At 43.7% G+C, this 23,332-nt stretch overlaps 1 protein-coding gene across 3 annotated transcripts; it reads right to left on the bottom strand.

Moving 5' to 3' along the window:
• Nucleotides 1–297: 297 nt before the first annotated feature.
• Nucleotides 298–23,029, bottom strand: khk (ketohexokinase). 3 transcript variants are annotated; one of them, XM_049575470.1, is made up of 9 exons: nt 22,751–23,029; nt 21,979–22,095; nt 20,592–20,726; nt 20,244–20,378; nt 10,777–10,849; nt 4,223–4,369; nt 3,324–3,412; nt 3,012–3,169; nt 298–1,853 (listed from the first exon to the last, which is right to left on the bottom strand). In XM_049575470.1, exons 1-9 carry the CDS (start codon nt 22,948–22,950, stop codon nt 1,753–1,755), a joined length of 1,155 nt encoding a protein of 384 aa, XP_049431427.1. In that variant the 5' UTR covers nt 22,951–23,029; the 3' UTR covers nt 298–1,752. The 3 variants fall into 3 exon arrangements, with proteins under 3 accessions (XP_049431427.1, XP_049431444.1, XP_049431435.1); XM_049575487.1 differs by lacking the exon at nt 20,592–20,726 and having other exon boundaries at nt 299–1,853; nt 22,751–22,993; XM_049575478.1 differs by lacking the exon at nt 20,244–20,378 and having other exon boundaries at nt 300–1,853; nt 22,751–22,989.
• Between the last annotated feature and the right edge of the window lie 303 nt (nt 23,030–23,332).

The following is a 23,332-nucleotide window of genomic DNA, read 5'->3' as shown; positions in this document are numbered from 1 at the left end:
ACTAATTTTTTTTTTTTTTTTTTTTTTTGCAGCGATGGCTTGTAAACCTCAATAATGAAAAAATATGATCAAAACATAGCTGCAAGCGGCAGTACTGGGGTTCAAGCCAGCATGGACATTTAAAACTTGAGAGCTGGGTAGAATCAAGACCTTTGACAGTTCAGGACACCTGCATAAAAGGTTACCAACAGGTTTTATGACAATCAGACAGATGCTTTTTTTTTATTTCAATTCAATTCAATTTTATTTATAAAGCCCAATATCACAAATCACAATTTGCCTCACGGGGCTTTACAGCATACGACATCCCTCTGTCCTTATGACCCTCACAGCTGATCAGGAAAAACTCCCCAAAAAACCCTTTAACAGGGAAAAAACGGTAGAAACCTCAGGAAGAGCAACTGAGGAGGGATCCCTCTTCCAGGACGGACAGACATGCAATAGATGTCGTTCAGAACAGATCAACATAATAAATTAACAGTAATCCACATGACACAATGAGACAGAGAGAGAGAGAGAGAGAGAGAGAGAGAATATACTAGAAAAATATACTGAGAGTCCACAGAAACTGCCCAAACCACGGCTGCAGAGCAGAGCTGGACCAGTTCCCCCTCTTACTGTAATTAAAATTAAAAAGAGAACTATCAAATTTTGGAACCACTTGATAGAGTCTGATTTAGACTCATACCAGCACAGAGCATACTTGGAGCAGCAGGGCTGTTTGAACGCAGAAAATAATACCTGGAACGGGACAAATGAGGAAATCAGATTGACAAGTCATAATGACACTACAAAAATAATTCCATACTCACAAATAAAACAAATCAACAAAGATAATAAACAAAAATATTGCAAACAGTGGAAAACAGAAACTCAAACAATCAATAAACTAGAATGTTATAATTTACTGGACAGAGAATTTCAATTGGCCCAATATTTAACCCAAATAAACCCCCCCTCCCCAAAAAGACAAACTCTTACAAAATATAGACTCAGTGAGCATAAACTTGAAACTGGTTGCCATAGAAGAGAGTGGCAAGAAAGAACAAAAAGAATTTGTGTCCACTGTGATACAGGAGAAGTAGAGACTGAAACTCACTTCCTCACAAATTGTGACGCTTAACGTAGCCTATTTGTAATGTTAGTTTTCTAATTAGGAGTTGGGCCCTAAAATATACCTTTTGTCTTGCAGGTCTGAGAGCTTGTTAAAAAGCTACTGGAAGCATCCATGGAGAGCAGGAAACGATGGAGCAACATACTGTCAGATCAGAAGGCAGAGTCGGCTGTGCCTGTGAAGCGACAGTCCACCATGCAGTCACCACAGACTTATTTCACCGGCTGCACAATTAAGTACAAATTGGTAAACAGTTGTTTATTAATCAGTGAAACAAACTTTATTTTCATCAGGCAAAAAAGTCAGGAACAAACTCGTTTTTTAAAAAAAAGTGACTTCATTTAATCTCAGTACATTAAAACTGAACCGTCGGATTATCATCAGCGGCTGACAATCGATTATCAATCTATCAGTTATCAATCATGTTTATTAATCGTTATATATCAGTTAATTATAAACTAAAAAACAGTTAATTTCAGGTTGTAAACATTTGTTGATGTCACAGTTTTTATGAAGCTTCACTTTTTAGTTTGATCTCTGATCAAAATCAGCACTTTATTTTCATTTCAGTGTTTTTATTTCCTTGTTTCTTACAGTGGGAATAACCTCTCACTGTAACCTCAGTTCTCTGATCCATGTCAGGAGCAGAACTCTGCAGCAATGCCGTCATAACCATGGAAACCACACTTCCTGCCAGCGACTCTGCAGCCAAAGGTCAGAGCATCCTGAACGGTCCCACCTGAGGACAGGAAACATCATTCATTCATTTATGCATTTACACACAGACAGGAAGTCCCACCTGAGGAGACAGGGAAATCTGAAGACACAAAGACACCCAAGCAGACAGGAAATCAAACCTGAGGAGACAGAAAGTCACACCTCACAAGGACACCTGAGGACTGATCTCAGAGCAGTGAAGACTGAGGAAGAGGAGGAGGAGTGATGAAGACCTCAGAGACTCTCACAGCTCAGAACCTGGGAGGAAGTTTCCTTCAAAATGAAAGTCATGCCTAGAAACTCACAGGATGTCTCAATGTTGGACAGTGTAATGTCTTACTGCTGGACAGTGTGATGTCTCACTGTTGTCACTGTTGGACAGTGTGATGTCTCAATGTTGGACAGTGTAATGTCTTACTACAGGACAGTGTAATGTCCCACTGCTGGACAGTGTGATGTCTCACTGCAGGACAGTGTGATATCTCAATGTTGGACAGTGTAATGTCTTACTGCTGGACAGTGTGATGTCTCACTGTTGTCACTGTTGGACAGTGTGATGTCTCAATGTTGGACAGTGTAATGTCTTACTGCTGGACAGTGTGATGTCTCACTGTTGTCACTGTTGGACAGTGTGATGTCTCACTGTTGTCAATGTTGGATAGTGTGATATCTCAATGTTGGACAGTGTTATGTCTCACTTTTGGACAGTGTAATGTCCCACTGTTGGACAGTGTGATGTCTCACTGTTGTCACTGTTGGACAGTGTGATGTCTCAATGTTGGACAGTGTAATGTCTTACTACAGGACAGTGTAATGTCCCACTGCTGGACAGTGTGATGTCTCACTGCAGGACAGTGTGATATCTCAATGTTGGACAGTGTAATGTCTTACTGCTGGACAGTGTGATGTCTCACTGTTGTCACTGTTGGACAGTGTGATGTCTCAATGTTGGACAGTGTAATGTCTTACTGCTGGACAGTGTGATGTCTCACTGTTGTCACTGTTGGACAGTGTGATGTCTCACTGTTGTCAATGTTGGATAGTGTGATATCTCAATGTTGGACAGTGTTATGTCTCACTTTTGGACAGTGTAATGTCCCACTGTTGGACAGTGTGATGTCTCACTGTTGTCACTGTTGGACAGTGTAATGTCCCACTGTTGGACAGTGTGATGTCTCACCGTTGGACAGTGTGTAGATGACAGCAGAGTTGAACGTGTCCCCGGCTCCCAGAGTGTCCACCAGAGATTCAGGAGGAAAAGCATCTGAATGAACGACTGAACCGTCAGGACACAAAGCGTCCGCTCCTTTTTCTGCCCAGGCACAAATCAGAACAGCCCTGAGGGACAGACAGAACAGAGACAGAGACAGAGGCAGGTCAGTCACAGACAGGACAGACAGAGAGACAGGTCAGAGACAGACAGGTCAGAGACAGAGACAGATATGTTTGCCTCCTCATCTGTCGTAACTGTTGACCTTTGACGTCCACTCACCCCGGTCTGACTCGACTGTAGAGTCCTCTCAGAGCAGAGTCAGCTGTCTGGAAACCGAAGTGACGAGCCACGTCCTTACTGACAAACACCTGAGGAGACAAGGACACCTGAGGACTAGAGAACACCTGAGGAGACAAGGACACCTGAGGACTAGAGAACACCTGAGGAGACAAGGACACCTGAGGAGACATGGACACCTGAGGACTTGCACATTTGAAGACAACAAGACCTGAGGACTAGAGAACACCTGAGGACTACAGAACACCTGATGACTAGAGAACACCTGATGACTAGCACACCTGATGACGAGAGAACACCTGAAGACGAGAGAACACCTAAGGACTACAAAACACCTGAGGACTAGAAAACACCTGAGGACTAGAAAACACCTGAGGACTAGAGAACACCTGAAGACGAGAGAACAACTGAGGACTATAGAACACCTGAGGGCTAGAGAGCACCTGAGGACTAGAAAACACCTGAGGACTAGAAAACAACTGAAGACAAGAGAACCCAGGACTAGAAAACACCTGAGGACTAAAGAATATTTAAAGACTAGAAAATACCTGAGGACTACAGAACACCTGAGGGCTAGCAGACCTGAGGATGAGAGAACACCTGAAGATGAGAGAACACCTGAGGACGAGAGAACACCTGAAGACGAGAGAACACCTAAGGACTACAAAACACCTGAGGACTAAAAGACACCTGAGGACTAGAGAACACCTGAAGACGAGAGAACAACAAAGAACTAGAAAACACCTGAGGACTAAAGAATACTTGAAGACTAGAAAACAACTGAAGACGAGAGAACACCTGAGGACTAGACAACACCTGACAGACTGCAACAGACTTGTGTCGCGTATGTTGAAGACAGGTGAACGTAACAGGTGACGTACCACGTCACCATGAGGAAACAGCTGATACAGTGGCTCTCTGGTCTTCTCTATCTCCACAGAGATGGTGATTCTCTGTTGCTGTGGCAACGTGCTGTTGTACATCACCACCTGCTGGATCATCTTCACCTGCTCCTCGGCGTTTCGGCCCTGCAGGAAAACCCAACTGTTACCAACACCTGAGGACTAGAGAACACCTGAGGACTAGAGAACACCTGAGGACTAGCGAACACCTGAGGATGTTCTGTGTAGGGTCGTGTTGTCATCTCGTTGTAAAAACAGTTATGAGTGTTCCGTCAGTTAAGTCTGGGTCAGTCCTGCTAGTCCGAGGCAGTCCTGTTAGTCTGGGTCAGTCCTGTTAGTCCAGGTCAGTCCTGTTAGTCCGGGTCAGTCCTGCTAGTCGGAGGCAGTCCTGTTAGTCTGGGTCAGTCCTGTTAGTCCAGGTCAGTCCTGTTAGTCCGGGTCAGTCCTGCTAGTCTGAGGCAGTCCTGTTAGTTCAGGTCAGTCCTGTTAGTCCGGGTCAGTCCTGCTAGTCTGAGGCAGTCCTGTTAGTCCGGGTCAGTCCTGCTAGTCTGAGGCAGTCCTGTTAGTCCGGGTCAGTCCTGTTAGTCCAGGTCAGTCCTGTTAATGTGGTTTAGTCCTGTTAGTCCGGCTCAGTCCTGTTAATCCGGCTCAGTCATGTTAGTCTGGGTCAGTCCTGTTTTTTTTTTTGTTTTGTTTTTTAAACTTTATTTTTTTCAGGATTTCAAGTACAGTAGAAAAAAGCAACAACAAAAGATAGAGAACAGAACATGAGGTCTTGGCAAATATAAGTACCTCAGAAACAGGTACAGGTTATTGTAGAGAAATTTCACAGTTTAGTACCACAACAAATAAAAGAATAGAATAATAAAAATTAAAAGAAAAAATCCCTAATCAATGTCGTTTTCCCGCAGGTAACAATCCCATTAGACAGTAAACGTCCTGTCTTTTCCCAAAAAGGTCTAATCCATGGACACAACCAAAATACATGGGCATGGTCCGCTTGCATTGATCCGCACTCCCTCCAACAGGGGAGCTGTGTCCCAGTCCACTTGGATTTCTGCTTTGGTGTTGTAAAAAAGCGTATCAAACTCTTCCATCCAAAATCTCTCCATGTCAATGAATTAGTGGATGAGCATTGAGTTCCCCACGCATGTGACCACTCCTCCACAGTTATTTCCATCCCCAGGTCCTTTTCCCAGCGCTGTCGTACATAGTCTGTAGAATTTTTGTTCATAGAAGTAATAGCTTTATACAATTTGCCTGTAACCCCTCTAATATTTTCACACTTATATGCATCAATAAAAATGTGAATAATTTCACACTTATATGCATCAATAAAAATGTGAATAATTTTTGATTTTCAGGGTTAAGACCTCTGATCTCCTTCGTGAAAAAATTGCGTACCTGTAAATACCTGTAAAAATCCTGTCTCTGAAGATTAAACAACTGACTCAGGTGCTGGAAACTGTCAAGTTCCCCTTTTGATATAATTTTACAGAGGGCGGTGATACCAATCTGGGTCCATCGTTTGTATCCATGATCAAGGGTAGCTGGTGCAAAGTGGGGATTGTAAGCTAGCCAACTAAGTATTTTTACCTCTTTGTGGAGCTGGAATTTCTTAACAACCTCTAACCACTTCTTAATGGTAAAACTCACACAGTGGTTCTTGAATTTGAATATTTCCTTTACCCTATCTAGACAACCTAGAACTGACTGTATTGGTGTGTCCCCCAAAGAAAACTCAATATCTTTCCACTTGGCCTCAAGATGAAGATGAATTACACTAGAGCACCAGTGGTCTGAGCTGGGCTGATAAATAATAATCCTTCAAGCAAGGAAGTGCCAAGCCTCCCCCCTCTCTCGGCAGCTGAAGTGTTGAGTATTTAACCCGGGGTCTCTTTTGATTCCATATAAACCTGGAGATATGTATATCCCATTCTCTAAACTGTTTGCTGGGGACCTCTACTGGCAGAGCTGTGAATAAGTACAGTAGCCTGGGAAGAACATTCATCTTAATCGATCTTACTCTGCCACCTATGTCAAGGGAGAGCAAGGCCCACCTGTCCATGTCATTACATATCTTTTTATTAATCCGATTATAATTTACTGTGTACAAGGAGGACAAATCTTTTGGCAGGTAAACCCCAAGGTATTAGATACAAGGTGAATGCCACTTAAAATTGTACTTATTCACCAATTCGGAAGTAGGGGTGTAATTGAATGTCAGGGCCTGCGTTTTGTGAACATTGAGTGTATAACCAGAGTAACTTCCGTACATCTTTAAAATATTCATCAACAAAGGTACCCCTAAACCTGGATTACGTACAGTCACCAATAAATCATCTGCGTACAGACAGGCTTTGTATTCTGATCCCCCTATAGTTATACCCTCCAGACCACCTTCCTTTCTAATGGCTTGAGCCAAAGGTTCAATAAAGAGATTAAACAGGATCGGACTAATGGGGCAGCCCTGTCTACATCCTCTTTGCAAGACTATAGAATCAGAAAGACTGCCATTAATTTTAATCCTGGCAGCTGGGGATGAATATAATGTTTTTAGACATGTTATAAATGTTTCACTAAACCCAAATCTGTCCATTACTTGGTACAGGAAGTCCCAACCAACAGAATCAAAGGCCTTCTCAGCATCTAAGCTGAGAGGGATAGCACTATCTTTTCTTATATTTATGTAATCAATAATATGAAGGGCCCTCCGTATATTGTCATGAGTTTGCCTGTTTTTTATGAATCCCGTTTGGTCCTCGTCTATCAAAAGTGGCATCAGTTCTTCCATCCTCCTAGTCAAAATTGAGGCATACAGTTTATAGTCAGTGTTCAAAACATTAATCGGCCTATATGATTTACAGTCCAGCTTGTCTTTGCCCTCCTTTGTATTACTGATATATAGGCCTCCCTCCAAGATGGGGGGAGGGTCTGTTTTGACATAATATGGTTGAAACAGGTTTTAAGTAATGGGAGCAGTGATTCACTCATCAGTTTGTACCATTCTGGCGGATATCCATCAGTACCTGGTGATTTACCCGCCTTAAGTGCAGAAATTGCTTTGTCAATTTCCTCACTTGAGATTTCTGAAGTGAGTTTATCGTTGTGCTCCTTACCTAGAGAGGGAAGGTCTAATGAATTCAAAAACTGATCAGTTTTTTGTTCGCTAGCTTTCTCCGGTTGGGTCTATAGTGATTTGTAGTATGTTTCAAATGATTTCTGGATTTCCTCTAGTTTAGTCGATAATTTATTTGTTATGGGATCCCTTAATTTATAAATTGACTTTTCCGCTTGTTGCCTGTGGAGCCTCCATGCTACTAATTTTGCCTCTTTTGGGCCAGCTTCATAGTACCGTTGTCTCATAAATCTGATTTTCTTTTCAACCTCTTCGCTGCAAATTTTATCTATTTCCTGTTTAATAGACCTCATTTGTAAAAGGGCAGATGGGTCTTTAGTAAGAGCCATGGAGCCATTCTAAGTCCCTGAGTTTAACTTCCAGATCAGACAGTTTTTTCGCTTTTAACTTTTTTAAGAGAGCTGAATAAGCTATTATTTTCCCTCTGAGGAAAGCTTTGGCTGTATCCAACAGTATAGCCGGACTAACTTCGTCATTATCATTATATTCTAAAAAGTCCTTCAATTCCCCTGTCATTGCTTTAAATGCTGCACCATTTAGCATACCTGTGTTAAGCCTCCATAGAGTTTTCTGAATTTTTAAATACAGTCCAGAATGGACTCTCTGACCTATTCTACAGTCCCTAATCCTGTGCCGATCAGTGTTGAACATGAGAAAGTAATTGATTCTCGAATGAGTGTCATGACAGGCCGAATAGAATGTATAATCAGAATCAAATCTATTTAAATCCCGCCATACATCAATTAAACCCAGACTTTGCAGCATACTGTTCACCTGTTTCTCAACAGAGCTCTTATTTCTTGTTGTACTGGTTGTGTCTAACCTAGGAATCAATAATATATTTAGATCACCAGCACAAATAAGGGTGCTATACGTTTCAGTTGCAATTAAATCAAATATTTTCTTAAAAAAGGGTTTACCACTTCCAGGGGGAGCATAAATGTTTAATAAAGTAACTTCCTTATGGTCAAGTTTACCCCTGACTAAAATATATCTTCCATCTTTGTCTTTTATTTCAGAAACTAATTCAAAACTAGTGGAGTTTGAAATAAGTATTGCGACTCCCCTTTTCTTTCCTGATTTATGTGAGGAAAAGAAGCTGTTATGGAAGCCATATTTTCTAAGTTTCTCATGTTCAGTACAGCAGAGATGAGTTTCTTGCCAGAATGCTATATTAATTTTCTCCCTTTTCAACTTTGCTACCATTTTGCTCCTTTTAATGGGATTGTTCAGTCCATTTACATTTAGGGATATAATATTATGATATTGAAAAGACATTTCTCTTTCTCAAACATTTTTTCCTGTACCCTTAACAACCAAAGTTCAGACCTCAAAGAACAACATGGGTAAATAAGAACTAACACACAGTAATAACTAACGTACAAAATAATATTGAAATACAAAACGAATAGGGCTTCCAAACAAGAGGGCTTATTGTTTCCTCTAGCTACAGTGAGGGGAGTTGGCCACAAGGTGGGGCCCCTCATCAACAGACTCAGATTGTAAAAAATAGAAAATGAACAAATAGAGCAAGGAGGTGCTAAACAGACCACCAAAATGTTACGCAGTAGTTTGCTTGTCCTACATCAGCCTTAGTGTATACAACAAGGATTTACAGAGGTTGTTTTTGTATCTTAATGTCCACCATCAGTTTTTACTCACCAACACACACGGAGAAATGTTCGTGAAATATATCGCTGGCCTCCTTTACACAAAAGTCACTGTTATCTGACGACTCCGCTTACAATTAAACCTCTGGCCGGGTGCCGGGGGGATTACATACAGTCATGCCTCCCCTGCCTCATTGTCTCGGTTCCCCCTCTGAAATCCCTTAAGTTTCTCTCGTACAGCTTCTTGAAAGTTGTGTTTACCGCCCGTCCGGCGCTCTCCAGCTATGTTACATGGAAGAAGCTTAGTAAGAATTTCCTCCGTGATGCCCTCTGCCTTGCTTCCGCAGATGTGTCCCACCAAAAAGCCTCACTTGGACAAATCCTCCGCTGCTTCTGTGGTGTTGTTGTAGGTGACTCCACCAGAGTCAAGGTGTACTCGCATCTTGGTGAGCGGGGTTTGGAACCGGATTTTGTTTTCCTTAAGCACTCGCTTGATCGGAGCGTACTCCCTTCTTTTCTGCTGCACCCGCTCGGCGTAGTCGTGATCAAAATACACCCTCTTTTCCTGCACGTACATCGTCTTCTTCCAGGCAGCCTGTAAAACTTTTTCTTTAGTCGTAAACTGTAGGAATCGCACCACAATTGAGTTTGGTGACACACCAGTTGGTGGCTTGGGGGCCAGTGCTTGGTGGGCCCTTTCAATTCCTAGTTCTTTCCCCAGAGAAAGACCCAGGTTATCTCCAAGTTCTCTCATAATTAAATCCTCGATAAAGCAGTTCATAGAAGTGCCCTCCGTGTTTTCTGGGACGCCGTATATGCGGATGTTATTGCGCCAAGAACGTCCTTCGAGGTCCGTCACTTTCGCCTGCAGTATTTCTTGGTTTTTGAGTAGTTGAATTAAAGTATCTGTAACGCCGATATCCCACTTTTCTGATCCTGCCATGCTTCTCTCAAAGTCCTCCAAGCGCCGAGTAGCCTCCTCAATTTGGCCGGTCGCGTCTTTCTGACATTTCAGAAGTGAGTTCATCTAGTTGTGCTTTCATATCCTGACAAAAGCTAGCTCGAAATTCGGATAATTCTTTTCTCATATCAGACTTCAAATCATGCATCCCCTCGGCCATGACTTTGCCCATCACCTTACGGATAGAGCTGAGTGTAGCTGGTGTGTCGCCTTCCTCTTCGGAGTCGCCATGTTTCTCGAGGCAGGAGGCTACGCTAGCGTTAGCGGCAGCTTCCTTTTTCTCAATTTCCCTCTCCGTGGCACTCTTAACCGTCGACCTCGTTTTTTTTGTTTGTCCCTGTCCATTCGCCATTCAATTTGAGACTAGTTTTGAGAGCTACAGCACTTGAATTACGGGGATTCTACCTAGCCAATGTGAGAGCTCAGCGCTGTGCTGCCATTCTGTAGCTCGCACTACCGGAAGTCTGGGTCAGTCCTGTTAGTCCAGTGCAGTCATGTTAGTCCGGGTCAGTCCTGTTACTCCTGTTAGTCTAGGTCAGTCCTGTTAGTCTGGGTCAGTCCTGTTAGTCCAGTGCAGTCATGTTAGTCCGGGTCAGTCCTGTTACTCCTGTTAGTCTAGGTCAGTCCTGTTAGTCTGGGTCAGTCCTGTTAGTCCAGTGCAGTCATGTTAGTCCGGGTCAGTCCTGTTACTCCTGTTAGTCTAGGTCAGTCCTGTTAGTCTGGGTCAGTCCTGTTAGTCCTGTTAGTCCGGGTCAGTCCTGTTATGAGTACTGGTCCAGTAAGTCTGGCTGTCTCAGTTTCTTGGACCGGCGGCTCTGCTCACCTCCCAGTGGATCCACTTGAACTGACGAAGGTCGACTTTGGAGAAATCCTCCGCTGTGACATCAGGAAGGTTCCTGACAGACAGGAAGTGAGGTCAGACTTTCTGTTCATCATGAATCAACACAGGCAGTGACCTTATCACTCACTGCGATTAACAGTGAGTGTATAACAGTTAGCATGCTAATAGTTAGCTCGCCGTGCTCCGTTAACATACTGTTAACTTTAAGGAAACGTGCTCCTCCTAAAGATGATTTATGATTTCTGACACTAAGACTTAATTCAGTATTAACTGTAGCTCCATGTAAAATGAATAAATGTGATGTTTCAAGCTAATCCTCCACTCGTCTGTGTTAACCACGCAGTTTACACGTTTTTATAACTTCTGATTTATTAAAAACTGTTCTGAGTGAAACATGATTCAGTCATAGTAATATAAAGTAGCAGTAAATTCACGTGTTTATATGATATAAAGGCAGTACAGTAAATCAGTGACACATTCTCAGCCCTGATGATTAAATACATATTTCACAGTTTATTTTCTAATGTAGGTTGAGCCTGAAGTCAGACGGGGAAAGACAGGGATATCATTTAATGATGCTGAGTGACGAACCTGTCAGTCTACGTGTCATTCTCTTCTGATAATTCTGATTTAAACGCTTGTGGTTTTATTTCTCATAACCCATGGCAACAGGAACAATGCCTTTTTGTTCTGGTCACATGTTCAACACACAGTTGCTGAAGACAAAAATGTAGCTCAGACTGGTTGTTAGTCGTTACAGACACGGACAGTGCAACAGGTACCAGAGCTCCACAGAGACATTTTAGAAAATGCTGAGTTAACATTAGTTAAATATTTGTTTAAAAAATAAATCAGTATTTGCAAAACTGAAGGCAAATGACTTTGGAAAAGAACCAGTGTTGGCAGTTAGCCACCAAGAGTAGCCACGGGGACAGACAGTCTATGGGACTAACTAGCTTACTGCTACTTCCTCTAACTCACAGGAGGCTGCGCCCAGAATCATTTCTACAGTCATGCCCTCAGGAATGAGGTGGATTAAAGTCTTTCATGTCTATCAAGCAGCCTGATGATGTCACTGTGACATCATCAGGCTGAGGACCAACCAGGACCAGTAAACGGTTGTCTGTCAAATCATGGAATGACCCTTTAAAATTCGGCTGATATTCCTGTATGACTCAAAAATTTTATTGATCAGTAAAAAACAAAATTCAGGAGTTTAAACTTTTTAAACGTGAATGATTCACGTGTCTGTCAGGATGTCACAGAGATGAAGACATTCCAGTTTGTCATGTGACAGGTACATGTGATAAACATAGTGTCATCATCATCATCATCCTCAGCCTTTGTTTGTTGATCATTGATTGATTAGACTGAACTTTGACACCAAGCCAACGCCTGACAGTCATAGCATTCAGTCTGCAATGAGTCGCCGAAGTTCCATCATCTGAAGTCGTTTATCAAATTATGTCCAAAAACCTTTATTTTATTTTGTCTTTAATGCGACTGAAGAATATTCATTACATTTGATTTTGTAACTTTGGGAAAAGCCTTGTCACAGACTCATTACAGACTCATTACAGACTTGTCCTCGTCACAGATGCGGATTAACATCAATTTGATTACTGAACGTTTCATCACAGATATTACATTAATTACTGACAGTCAATTAATGAATTAAAACAACTGCAGGGACTCAATGAGGTCATGATGTCATCATTAAGTGAATCAGCTCTGCTCGCACATTTAAAGGAACAGTCTCACATTTTCTTGTCTGATGGGAAACAGTTTCATTTCTGTAAGTCGACTGTGAGACAGTCCACTGTGAGACATGTCCACTGTGAGACATGTCCACTGTGAGACAGTCCACTGTGAGACATGTCCACTATGAAACATGTCCACTGTAAGACAGTCCACTGTGAAACATGTCCACTGTGAGACAGGCCCACTGTGAGACAGTCCACTGTGAGACAGGTCCACTGTGAGACATGTCCACTGTGAGACAGTCCACTGTGAAACATGTCCACTGTGAGACAGTCCACTGTGAGACAGGTCCACTGTGAGACATGTCCACTATGAAACATGTCCACTGTGAGACAGTCCACTGTGAGACATGTCCACTGTGAAACATGTCCACTGTGAGACAGTCCACTGTGAAACATGTCCACTATGAAACATGTCCACTGTGAGACAGTCCACTGTGAGACAGGTCCACTGTGAGACATGTCCACTATGAAACATGTCCACTGTGAGACAGGTCCACTGTGAGACAGTCCACTGTAAGATAGTCCACTGTGAGACATGTCCACTATGAAACATGTCCACTGTGAGACAGGTCCACTGTGAGACATGTCCACTATGAAACATGTCCACTGTGAGACAGTCCACTATGAAACATGTCCACTGTGAGACAGTCCACTGTGAGACATGTCCACTGTAAGATAGTCCACTGTGAGACATGTCCACTATGAAACATGTCCACTGTGAGACAGTCCACTGTGAGACATGTCCACTGTAAGATAGTCCACTGTGAGACATGTCCACTATGAAACATGTCCACTGTGAGACAGGTCCACTGTGAGACATGTCCACTATGAAACATGTCCACTGTGAGACAGGTCCACTGTGAGACAGTCCACTGTGAAACATGTCCACTGTGAGACAGTCCACTGTGAAACATGTCCACTGTGAAACATGTCCACTGTGAGACAGTCCACTATGAAACATGTCCACTGTGAGACAGTCCACTGTGAGACATGTCCACTATGAAACAGGTCCACTGTGAGACAGTCCACTGTGAGACATGTCCACTGTGAGACAGTCCACTGTGAGACAGGTCCACTATGAAACATGTCCACTGTGAGACATGTCCACTATGAAACATGTCCACTGTGAGACAGTCCACTGTGAGACAGTCCACTGTCAAACATGTCCACTGTGAAACAGGTCCACTGTGAGACAGTCCACTGTGAGACAGGTCCACTGTAAGATAGTCCACTGTGAGACAGTCCACTGTGAGACAGTCCACTGTGAAACATGTCCACTGTAAGATAGTCCACAGTGAGACAGGTCCACTGTAAGATAGTCCACTGTGAGACAGTCCACTGTGAAACATGTCCACTGTAAGATAGTCCACTGTGAGACAGGTCCACTGTGAGACAGTCCACTGTGAAACATGTCCACTGTGAGACAGTCCACTGTGAGACAGTCCACTGTGAAACATGTCCACTGTAAGATAGTCCACTGTGAGACAGGCCACTGTGAGACATGTCCACTGTGAGACATGTCCACTGTGAAACATGTCCACTATGAAACATGTCCACTGTGAGACAGTCCACTATGAAACATGTCCACTGGGAGACAGTCCACTGTGAGACAGGTCCACTGTGAGACAGTCCACTGTGAAACATGTCCACTATGAAACATGTCCACTGTGAGACAGTCCACTATGAAACATGTCCACTGTGAGACAGCCACTGGGAGACAGGTCCACTGTGAGACATGTCCACTATGAAACATGTCCACTGTGAGACAGGTCCACTGTGAGACAGTCCACTGTGAAACATGTCCACTGTAAGATAGTCCACTGTGAGACATGTCCACTATGAAACATGTCCACTGTGAGACAGGTCCACTGTGAGACATGTCCACTATGAAACATGTCCACTGTGAGACAGGTCCACTGTGAGACAGTCCACTGTGAAACATGTCCACTGTGAGACAGTCCACTGTGAGACATGTCCACTGTGAGACAGTCCACTGTGAGACAGGTCCACTATGAAACATGTCCACTGTGAGACATGTCCACTATGAAACATGTCCACTGTGAGACAGTCCACTGTGAGACAGTCCACTGTGAAACATGTCCACTGTGAAACATGTCCACTGTGAGACAGTCCACTGTGAGACAGGTCCACTGTAAGATAGTCCACTGTGAGACAGTCCACTGTGAAACATGTCCACTATGAAACATGTCCACTGTGAGACAGTCCACTGTGAGACAGTCCACTGTGAAACATGTCCACTGTAAGATAGTCCACTGTGAGACATGTCCACTGTGAGACAGTCCACTGTGAAACATGTCCACTGTAAGATAGTCCACTGTGAGACAGTCCACTGTGAGACAGTCCACTGTGAAACATGTCCACTGTAAGATAGTCCACTGTGAGACAGGTCCACTGTGAGACAGTCCACTGTAAAACATGTCCACTGTAAGATAGTCCACTGTGAGACAGTCCACTGTGAGACAGTCCACTGTGAAACATGTCCACTGTAAGATAGTCCACTGTGAGACAGTCCACTGTGAGACAGTCCACTGTGAAACATGTCCACTGTGAAACATGTCCACTGTAAGATAGTCCACTGTGAGACAGGCCACTGTGAGACATGTCCACTGTGAGACATGTCCACTGTGAAACATGTCCACTATGAAACATGTCCACTGTGAGACAGTCCACTGTGAGACAGTCCACTGTCAAACATGTCCACTGTGAAACAGGTCCACTGTGAGACAGTCCACTGTGAGACAGGTCCACTGTAAGATAGTCCACTGTGAGACAGTCCACTGTGAGACAGTCCACTGTGAAACATGTCCACTGTAAGATAGTCCACAGTGAGACAGGTCCACTGTAAGATAGTCCACTGTGAGACAGTCCACTGTGAAACATGTCCACTGTAAGATAGTCCACTGTGAGACAGGTCCACTGTGAGACAGTCCACTGTGAAACATGTCCACTGTGAGACAGTCCACTGTGAGACAGTCCACTGTGAAACATGTCCACTGTAAGATAGTCCACTGTGAGACAGGCCACTGTGAGACATGTCCACTGTGAGACATGTCCACTGTGAAACATGTCCACTATGAAACATGTCCACTGTGAGACAGTCCACTATGAAACATGTCCACTGGGAGACAGTCCACTGTGAGACAGGTCCACTGTGAGACAGTCCACTGTGAAACATGTCCACTATGAAACATGTCCACTGTGAGACAGTCCACTATGAAACATGTCCACTGTGAGACAGCCCACTGTGAGACAGGTCCACTGTGAGACATGTCCACTATGAAACATGTCCACTGTGAGACAGGTCCACTGTGAGACAGTCCACTGTGAAACATGTCCACTGTAAGATAGTCCACTGTGAGACATGTCCACTATGAAACATGTCCACTGTGAGACAGGTCCACTGTGAGACATGTCCACTATGAAACATGTCCACTGTGAGACAGGTCCACTGTGAGACAGTCCACTGTGAAACATGTCCACTGTGAGACAGTCCACTGTGAGACATGTCCACTGTGAGACAGTCCACTGTGAGACAGGTCCACTATGAAACATGTCCACTGTGAGACATGTCCACTATGAAACATGTCCACTGTGAGACAGTCCACTGTGAGACAGTCCACTGTGAAACATGTCCACTGTGAAACATGTCCACTGTGAGACAGTCCACTGTGAGACAGGTCCACTGTAAGATAGTCCACTGTGAGACAGTCCACTGTGAAACATGTCCACCATGAAACATGTCCACTGTGAGACAGTCCACTGTGAGACAGTCCACTGTGAAACATGTCCACTGTAAGATAGTCCACTGTGAGACATGTCCACTGTGAGACAGTCCACTGTGAAACATGTCCACTGTAAGATAGTCCACTGTGAGACAGTCCACTGTGAGACAGTCCACTGTGAAACATGTCCACTGTAAGATAGTCCACTGTGAGACAGGTCCACTGTGAGACAGTCCACTGTAAAACATGTCCACTGTAAGATAGTCCACTGTGAGACAGTCCACTGTGAGACAGTCCACTGTGAAACATGTCCACTGTGAAACATGTCCACTGTAAGATAGTCCACTGTGAGACAGGCCACTGTGAGACATGTCCACTGTGAGACATGTCCACTGTGAAACATGTCCACTATGAAACATGTCCACTGTGAGACAGTCCACTATGAAACATGTCCACTGGGAGACAGTCCACTGTGAGACAGGTCCACTGTGAGACAGTCCACTGTGAAACATGTCCACTATGAAACATGTCCACTGTGAGACAGTCCACTGTGAGACAGGTCCACTGTGAGACAGTCCACTGTGAGACATGTCCACTATGAAACATGTCCACTGTGAGACAGGTCCACTGTGAGACAGTCCACTGTGAGACATGTCCACTGTGAAACATGTCCACTGTGAGACAGTCCACTATGAAACATGTCCACTGGGAGACAGTCCACTGTGAGACAGGTCCACTGTGAGACAGTCCACTGTGAAACATGTCCACTATGAAACATGTCCACTGTGAGACAGTCCACTGTGAGACAGGTCCACTGTGAGACAGTCCACTGTGAGACATGTCCACTATGAAACATGTCCACTGTGAGACAGGTCCACTGTGAGACAGTCCACTGTGAGACATGTCCACTGTGAAACATGTCCACTGTGAGACAGTCCACTGTGAGACAGGTCCACTGTGAGACAGTCCACTGTGAAACATGTCCACTGTAAGATAGTCCACTGTGAGACAGTCCACTGTGAGACAGTCCACTGTGAAACATGTCCACTGTAAGACAGTCCACTGTGAGACAGTCCACTGTGAAACATGTCCACTGTAAGACAGTCCACTGTGAGACAGGTCCACTGTGAGACAGTCCACTGTGAAACATGTCCACTGTAAGATACCAGGCTAGCTGCTTCTTCCTCTCGCAAGTCTTTATGCTAAGCTAAGCTAACTGCATCCTTACATTAAACTGTTCCTTTAAATGTTGGAAGTGATGATGTAAGCTTAATTTTTCGTTTTCATCCTGTTTATTGACGGAGCAGAGGTCAGCTGACCGTCTCTGTGATTGGTGGATCCATTCAACTATTCGCTCTGCTTTGGTCATTACACCAGGATCAGGACCAGGATTGGATGTTCATGCTTCTTTCAGGCAGGTCAAACAGCGTTCACAAAACACCTCTGTATGTTTGTTTAATCTGCCTGCAGCACCACATGGGAGGAGTTTACACCACATGGGTGAAGGCTCAGATAGAGGGAGCGTGGCCTCTCTCAGTTTCCGTGATATAGCTGCTTCACTCAGTAAAATTTTCCTCCAGCTGAGAAAAGCAATTTAAAAATCTGTGATGTCATCATAATGTAATGTCTATGAGCCAACTGACCATATTCAGTGGGCCGCATTATGTCTAAGGAAACGCGTTTGAATTATACACGAGATGAGCAGCACCATTAGACTGAAAAGGTGCCATCTTGGTGTCCAATATCTCGTTATTATTATACAACTATGGTCACTTAACAAGAACCCTGGAGCCCTCATGATGAGGTCATGTCATTTCTCTAAACCTGCAGCCAGACAGTAGCTCGGCTACTTTTACAGCACAGGCTATGTTAACGTGAGCTAATTTAATATTAGCTTCATTAGCATTAGCTACATAAACTTAAGCTTCATTAGCATTAGCTACATAAACGTTAGCTTCATTAGCATTAGCTACATTAACATAAGCTTCATTAGCATTAGCTACATAAACATTACCTTTATTAACATAAGCTTTCTTAGCTGCATCATGACGACAGCAAACTCCCACATTGCAGAATATTTGAATTATCGCTTTTCAATGGTTCTATTGACGAGCTGCCTTTCTGTTCCTCACACTGTGTGACTGGTGTTACTGTTCTTTCAAAAATCCTTGAGAAAGTAGTCGCAGACCAGCTGTGTGATTTTCTCCAGGATAATAATTTATTTGAGGAATTTCAGTCAGGATTTAGAGTGCATCATAGCACTGAGACAGCACTAGTTAAAATTACAAATGACCTTCTGATTGCTTCAGACAAAGGACTCGTCTCTGTACTTGTTTTATTAGATCTTAGTGCGGCGTTTGACACAATTGACCATCAAATTCTACTGCAGAGACTGGATCACTTAATTGGCCTAAAAGGTTCAGCACTAAGCTGGTTTAAATCTTATTTATCTGATCGTTTTCAATTTGTTCACGTTCATAATGAATCATCCTTACGTACTAAAGTTTATTTTGGAGTTCCGCAAGGTTCTGTGCTCGGACCAATCCTATTTACTCTATATATGCTTCCTTTAGGTAACATCATTAGAAATCACTCTATAAATTTCCATTGTTATGCAGATGATACTCAGTTGTATTTATCGATGAAGCCAGAAGAAAGTAATCAATTAACTAAACTTCATAATTGCCTTAAAGACATAAAAACTTGGATGAGCACCAATTTCCTGATGTTAAATTCAGACAAAACTGAAGTTATTGTTCTTGGCCCCAAACAACTCAGAGACTCTTTATCTGATGACATAGTTTCTCTAGATGGCATTGCTCTGGCCTCTAGCACTACCGTAAGAAACCTCGGAGTAACATTTGATCAAGATTTGTCTTTTAATTCTCATTTAAAACAAACCTCACGGACTGCATTTTTTTCATCTGCGTAATATTGTTTAATTTAGGCCTAGCCTTACCTGAAAAGATGCAGAAAAATTGGTCCACGCTTTTGTTACCTCAAGGCTGGATTACTGTAACTCTCTATTATCAGGTAGCTCTAGTAAGTCCTTAAAAACTCTCCAGCTAATTCAGAATGCAGCAGCACGTGTACTAACAGGAACTAAGAAACGAGATCATATTTCTCCTGTTTTAGCTTCTCTGCACTGGCTCCCTGTAAAATCCAGAACTGAATTTAAAATCCTACTGTTAACTTATAAAGCTCTAAATGGTCAAGCTCCATCATATCTTAGAGAGCTCATAGTGCCATATTATCCCACCAGAACTCTGCGCTCTGAGAACGCAGGGTTACTCGTGGTCCCTAAAGTCTCCAAAAGTAGATCAGGAGCCAGAGCCTTCAGCTATCAGGCTCCTCTCCTGTGGAATCATCTTCCTGTTACGGTCCGGGAGGCAGACACCGTCTCCACATTTAAGACTAGACTTAAGACTTTCCTCTTTGATAAAGCTTATAGTTAGGGCTGGCTCAGGCTTGCCCTGTACCAGCCCCTAGTTAGGCTGACTTAGGCCTAGTCTGCCAGAGGACCCCCCTATAATACACCGGGCACCTTCTCTCCTTCTCTCTCTCTCACTCCTTTGCTATCATTGTGTAACATGTCCTGTTACTACATCTCGCTAACTCGGCTCGACTGCATGTCACCAAACTCAGCTTCTTCTCCGGAGTCTTTGTGCTCCACTGTCTGGCAGGTTACCCCGTATCGCAGCTGTGCCTGGATCATCTGGTGTGATTGTTCCTCACACAGTGTGACTGGTGTTACAGTGTTACTGTGATAGTTCCTGATGTAATCCAATAATTTGAACATTTTTGAAGGTAAATTTCAGGGCTCCCGTTGATCAACATGATTTATAGAAGTGATGACACTTCCATCTCTGTGGTAACAAGGTGACAGTGATAAGAGGTATTTCATGAACGTTGTCCGCGCCCGCAGGCTGTCAGCTCATCTTACATGTCAGAGAGAATGACGGTTCGAGATCCGCTGGACGGACAAACAACACAACACGCACACGGGGTTTGACCTTCGACCTGCCAAACCACTGCTGAGACATCGACCATTCGCTGAGAGAAGTCTGCCATGATGAAACTGACGGACAGAGAGGGAGAAATACAGGAAACTGCTTCATATCAACTCTGTCCTCCAAAATATAACCACTGACAGACAGAAAATTTTGTCCTCAGTGGTGGAACCAGAGGAGCTCCGAGTTGCTCTGTAACAGCAATGATGATGATGATGATGTTCCTGAAATAGAGGCAGTTAGTCAGACACACACACACACCTGTTCACACTTGTTATCACCTGTTCATGTGCAGTATGGTGCGACTTCCTGTGCTGATGTTGCTGATGACCACAGAGGCTGGAAGGACACACTGAGCGTGCTCAGACACCAAAGACACATCGATATGGAACTTCTGAAAATCCTCCAAAATAAAACTACAGACAGGAAACTGTTTCACATCTCCTCTGACCTCAAAAATAAAATTACAGACAGGAAACTGTTTCATGTCTTCATTGTAACCTGAACCATAAACTGATCAGGTTCCTCCTCACTGAGGATGTTAGACATCTACAGAGAAGACAAGGAGAGAGAAAGGAGATGTGGAAACACAAAGAGAGATAGGAGACAAGGAAACAAGGAGAGACAAAGGAGACAAGAAAACTAACTCGTAGAGTTTGGAAGTATTAAAACGTATTTTATCAGAGACTTCAGACCTCCAGTCGTTTCCATGGATACAATGAATCTAACCCTGTTCCATCATTCATCCATCCATCCATTGATAAATCATCCATTGATCCATCCATCATTCATCCATCCATCCATCCACCAATGATCCACTGATAAATCATCCATTGATCCATCCATCCATCCATCCATCAGTCATCAATTGATACATCCATCCGTCCATTCGTCAATCCATTCATCTATCCATTCACCCATCCAATCAATCCATTCATCCATCCATCATACAACAATCCATTATCCATCGATCCATCCATCCATCGGTCCATTTGGTCGTCTATCTATCCATCCATCTATCCATCTATCCATCCATTCATCCATCCATCAGTCATCCATTCATACATCCATCCATCCATCAATTCATCCATTCATCCATCCATCAGTCATCCATTGATACATCCATCCGTCCATCCAATCAATCCATTCATCCATCCATCATACAACAATCCATTATCCATCGATCCATCCATCCATCCATCCATCCATCCATCCATCCGTCCATTTGTCCATCCATCCATCCATCCATCCATCCATCAGCAATCCATTCATCCATCCATCCATAATACAACAATCCATTATTTATCCATCCATCCATCGGTCCATTCATCCATCCATCCATTAAACCATCCATCATCCAGCCATTCATCCATTCCATCATCCATCCATCATCAATTTATACATACATCATCAATTTATACATCCATCATCAAATAATCCATCATCCATCCATCCATTATCATCCAGCCACCCATCCATCATCCATCCACCCATCCATTCATCAATCCATCATCAATTTATACATCCATCATCAAATAATCCATCATCCATCCATTATCATCCAGCCACCCATCCATCATCCATCCATCCAAATTGTTTCTTTGTATTGATCAGTTTGTCAGTTATTGATGAATGTGTTGTTGAGTCTATAGATTGATCAGTACTCACTCAGCCACAGGTCCAGCAGAGAGTGAACCCATGAAGGCGCTCGAAGCTCCCAGCAGTGACAGCACCGTGCAGGAGTTCGATGCGTTTCCTCCTCGCTGCCAACGTTGTGACAAACATCTGTAGACATGGAAGGTGAACACATTACTACATCACTGATCAACATCACAACACCATTGATCAACATTACTACATCATCAACCGACATCACTGTTGAGAATGTCAGTGGTAGCATTGGCCTGTGTGCTAACCTGGTTTCACTGTTAGTAATAGCCCATATTCTAACATGGTTTCACTGTTAGCATTAGCCTGTGTGCTAACCTGGTATCACTGTTAGCATTAGCCTGCTTGCTAACCTGGTATCACAATTAGCAGAAGCCTGTGTGATAACCTATAGCAGTGTTAGCATCAGCCCCTATTCTAACTTGGTAACACTGTTAACATTTGCCTGCTTGCTAATTTGGGATCACTGTTAGCATTAGCATTGGTGCTAACTTGTTATCAGTGTCAGCATTAGAGTATGTTCTAACCTTGTACCAGTGGTAGCATTAGCCTGTGTGCTAACCTGGTATTACTGATAGTAATAGCCCATGTTCTAAAATGGTTTCACTATAAGCATCAGCCTGTGTGCTAACCTGGTATCACTGTTAGCATTAGCCTGTGTGCTAACCTGGTATGACTGTAAGCATTAGCCTGTGTGCTAACCTGGTATGACTGTTAGCATTAGCCTGTGTGCTAACCTGGTATGACTGTAAGCATTAGCCTGTGTGCTAACCTGGTATCAGTGTCTTCTTCTGGGTACTTGTCGACCACGTTGATGATGTCGAGACACACCAGACCAACACACAGAATCTTCTTCTTCTGTTCCTCCATGTTTTCCACACACACAGCTGCAGTCTGGACTGGACTGGACTTTGACACACACACACACGCACATATACACATACACACACACACACACACACACGTACACATGCACACGCACACACACACCCTTTATCTGGTCAACTCTCCACAATAAGACTCACTACTTCCTGTCAGTAGAGATGATCAAATAAGAGCCTTTCGGGGCGACTGTCCCCGTCCATCCTGACAGGACTTAGTGATCTCGAGCTTTAACCAGCGGTGTCATTGATTTCTATTCTGTGTCAGTTTCCTGAAACAGTTCAGTTACTTCAGTGACTTCCTTGGAAGACTCAGACTCCTCCATCCTCTTCCCTCCACCCTCCCTCCACCCTCCCTCCTCCTGAGGAGGAGGGAGTGTGGAGGGAAGAGGGAGGGAGGGTGGAGGGAGGAGGAGGAGGGAGGGTGGAGGGAGGAGGGCGGAGGTAAGAGGGAGGGAGGGTAGAGGGAGGAG

This window comes from Epinephelus fuscoguttatus, linkage group LG1 (assembly GCF_011397635.1).
Source record: "Epinephelus fuscoguttatus linkage group LG1, E.fuscoguttatus.final_Chr_v1".
Taxonomy (NCBI): domain Eukaryota; kingdom Metazoa; phylum Chordata; class Actinopteri; order Perciformes; family Serranidae; genus Epinephelus; species Epinephelus fuscoguttatus.
The sequence above is the reverse complement of the archived record's forward strand: the minus strand, read 5'-3'. Positions and strand labels throughout refer to the sequence as shown.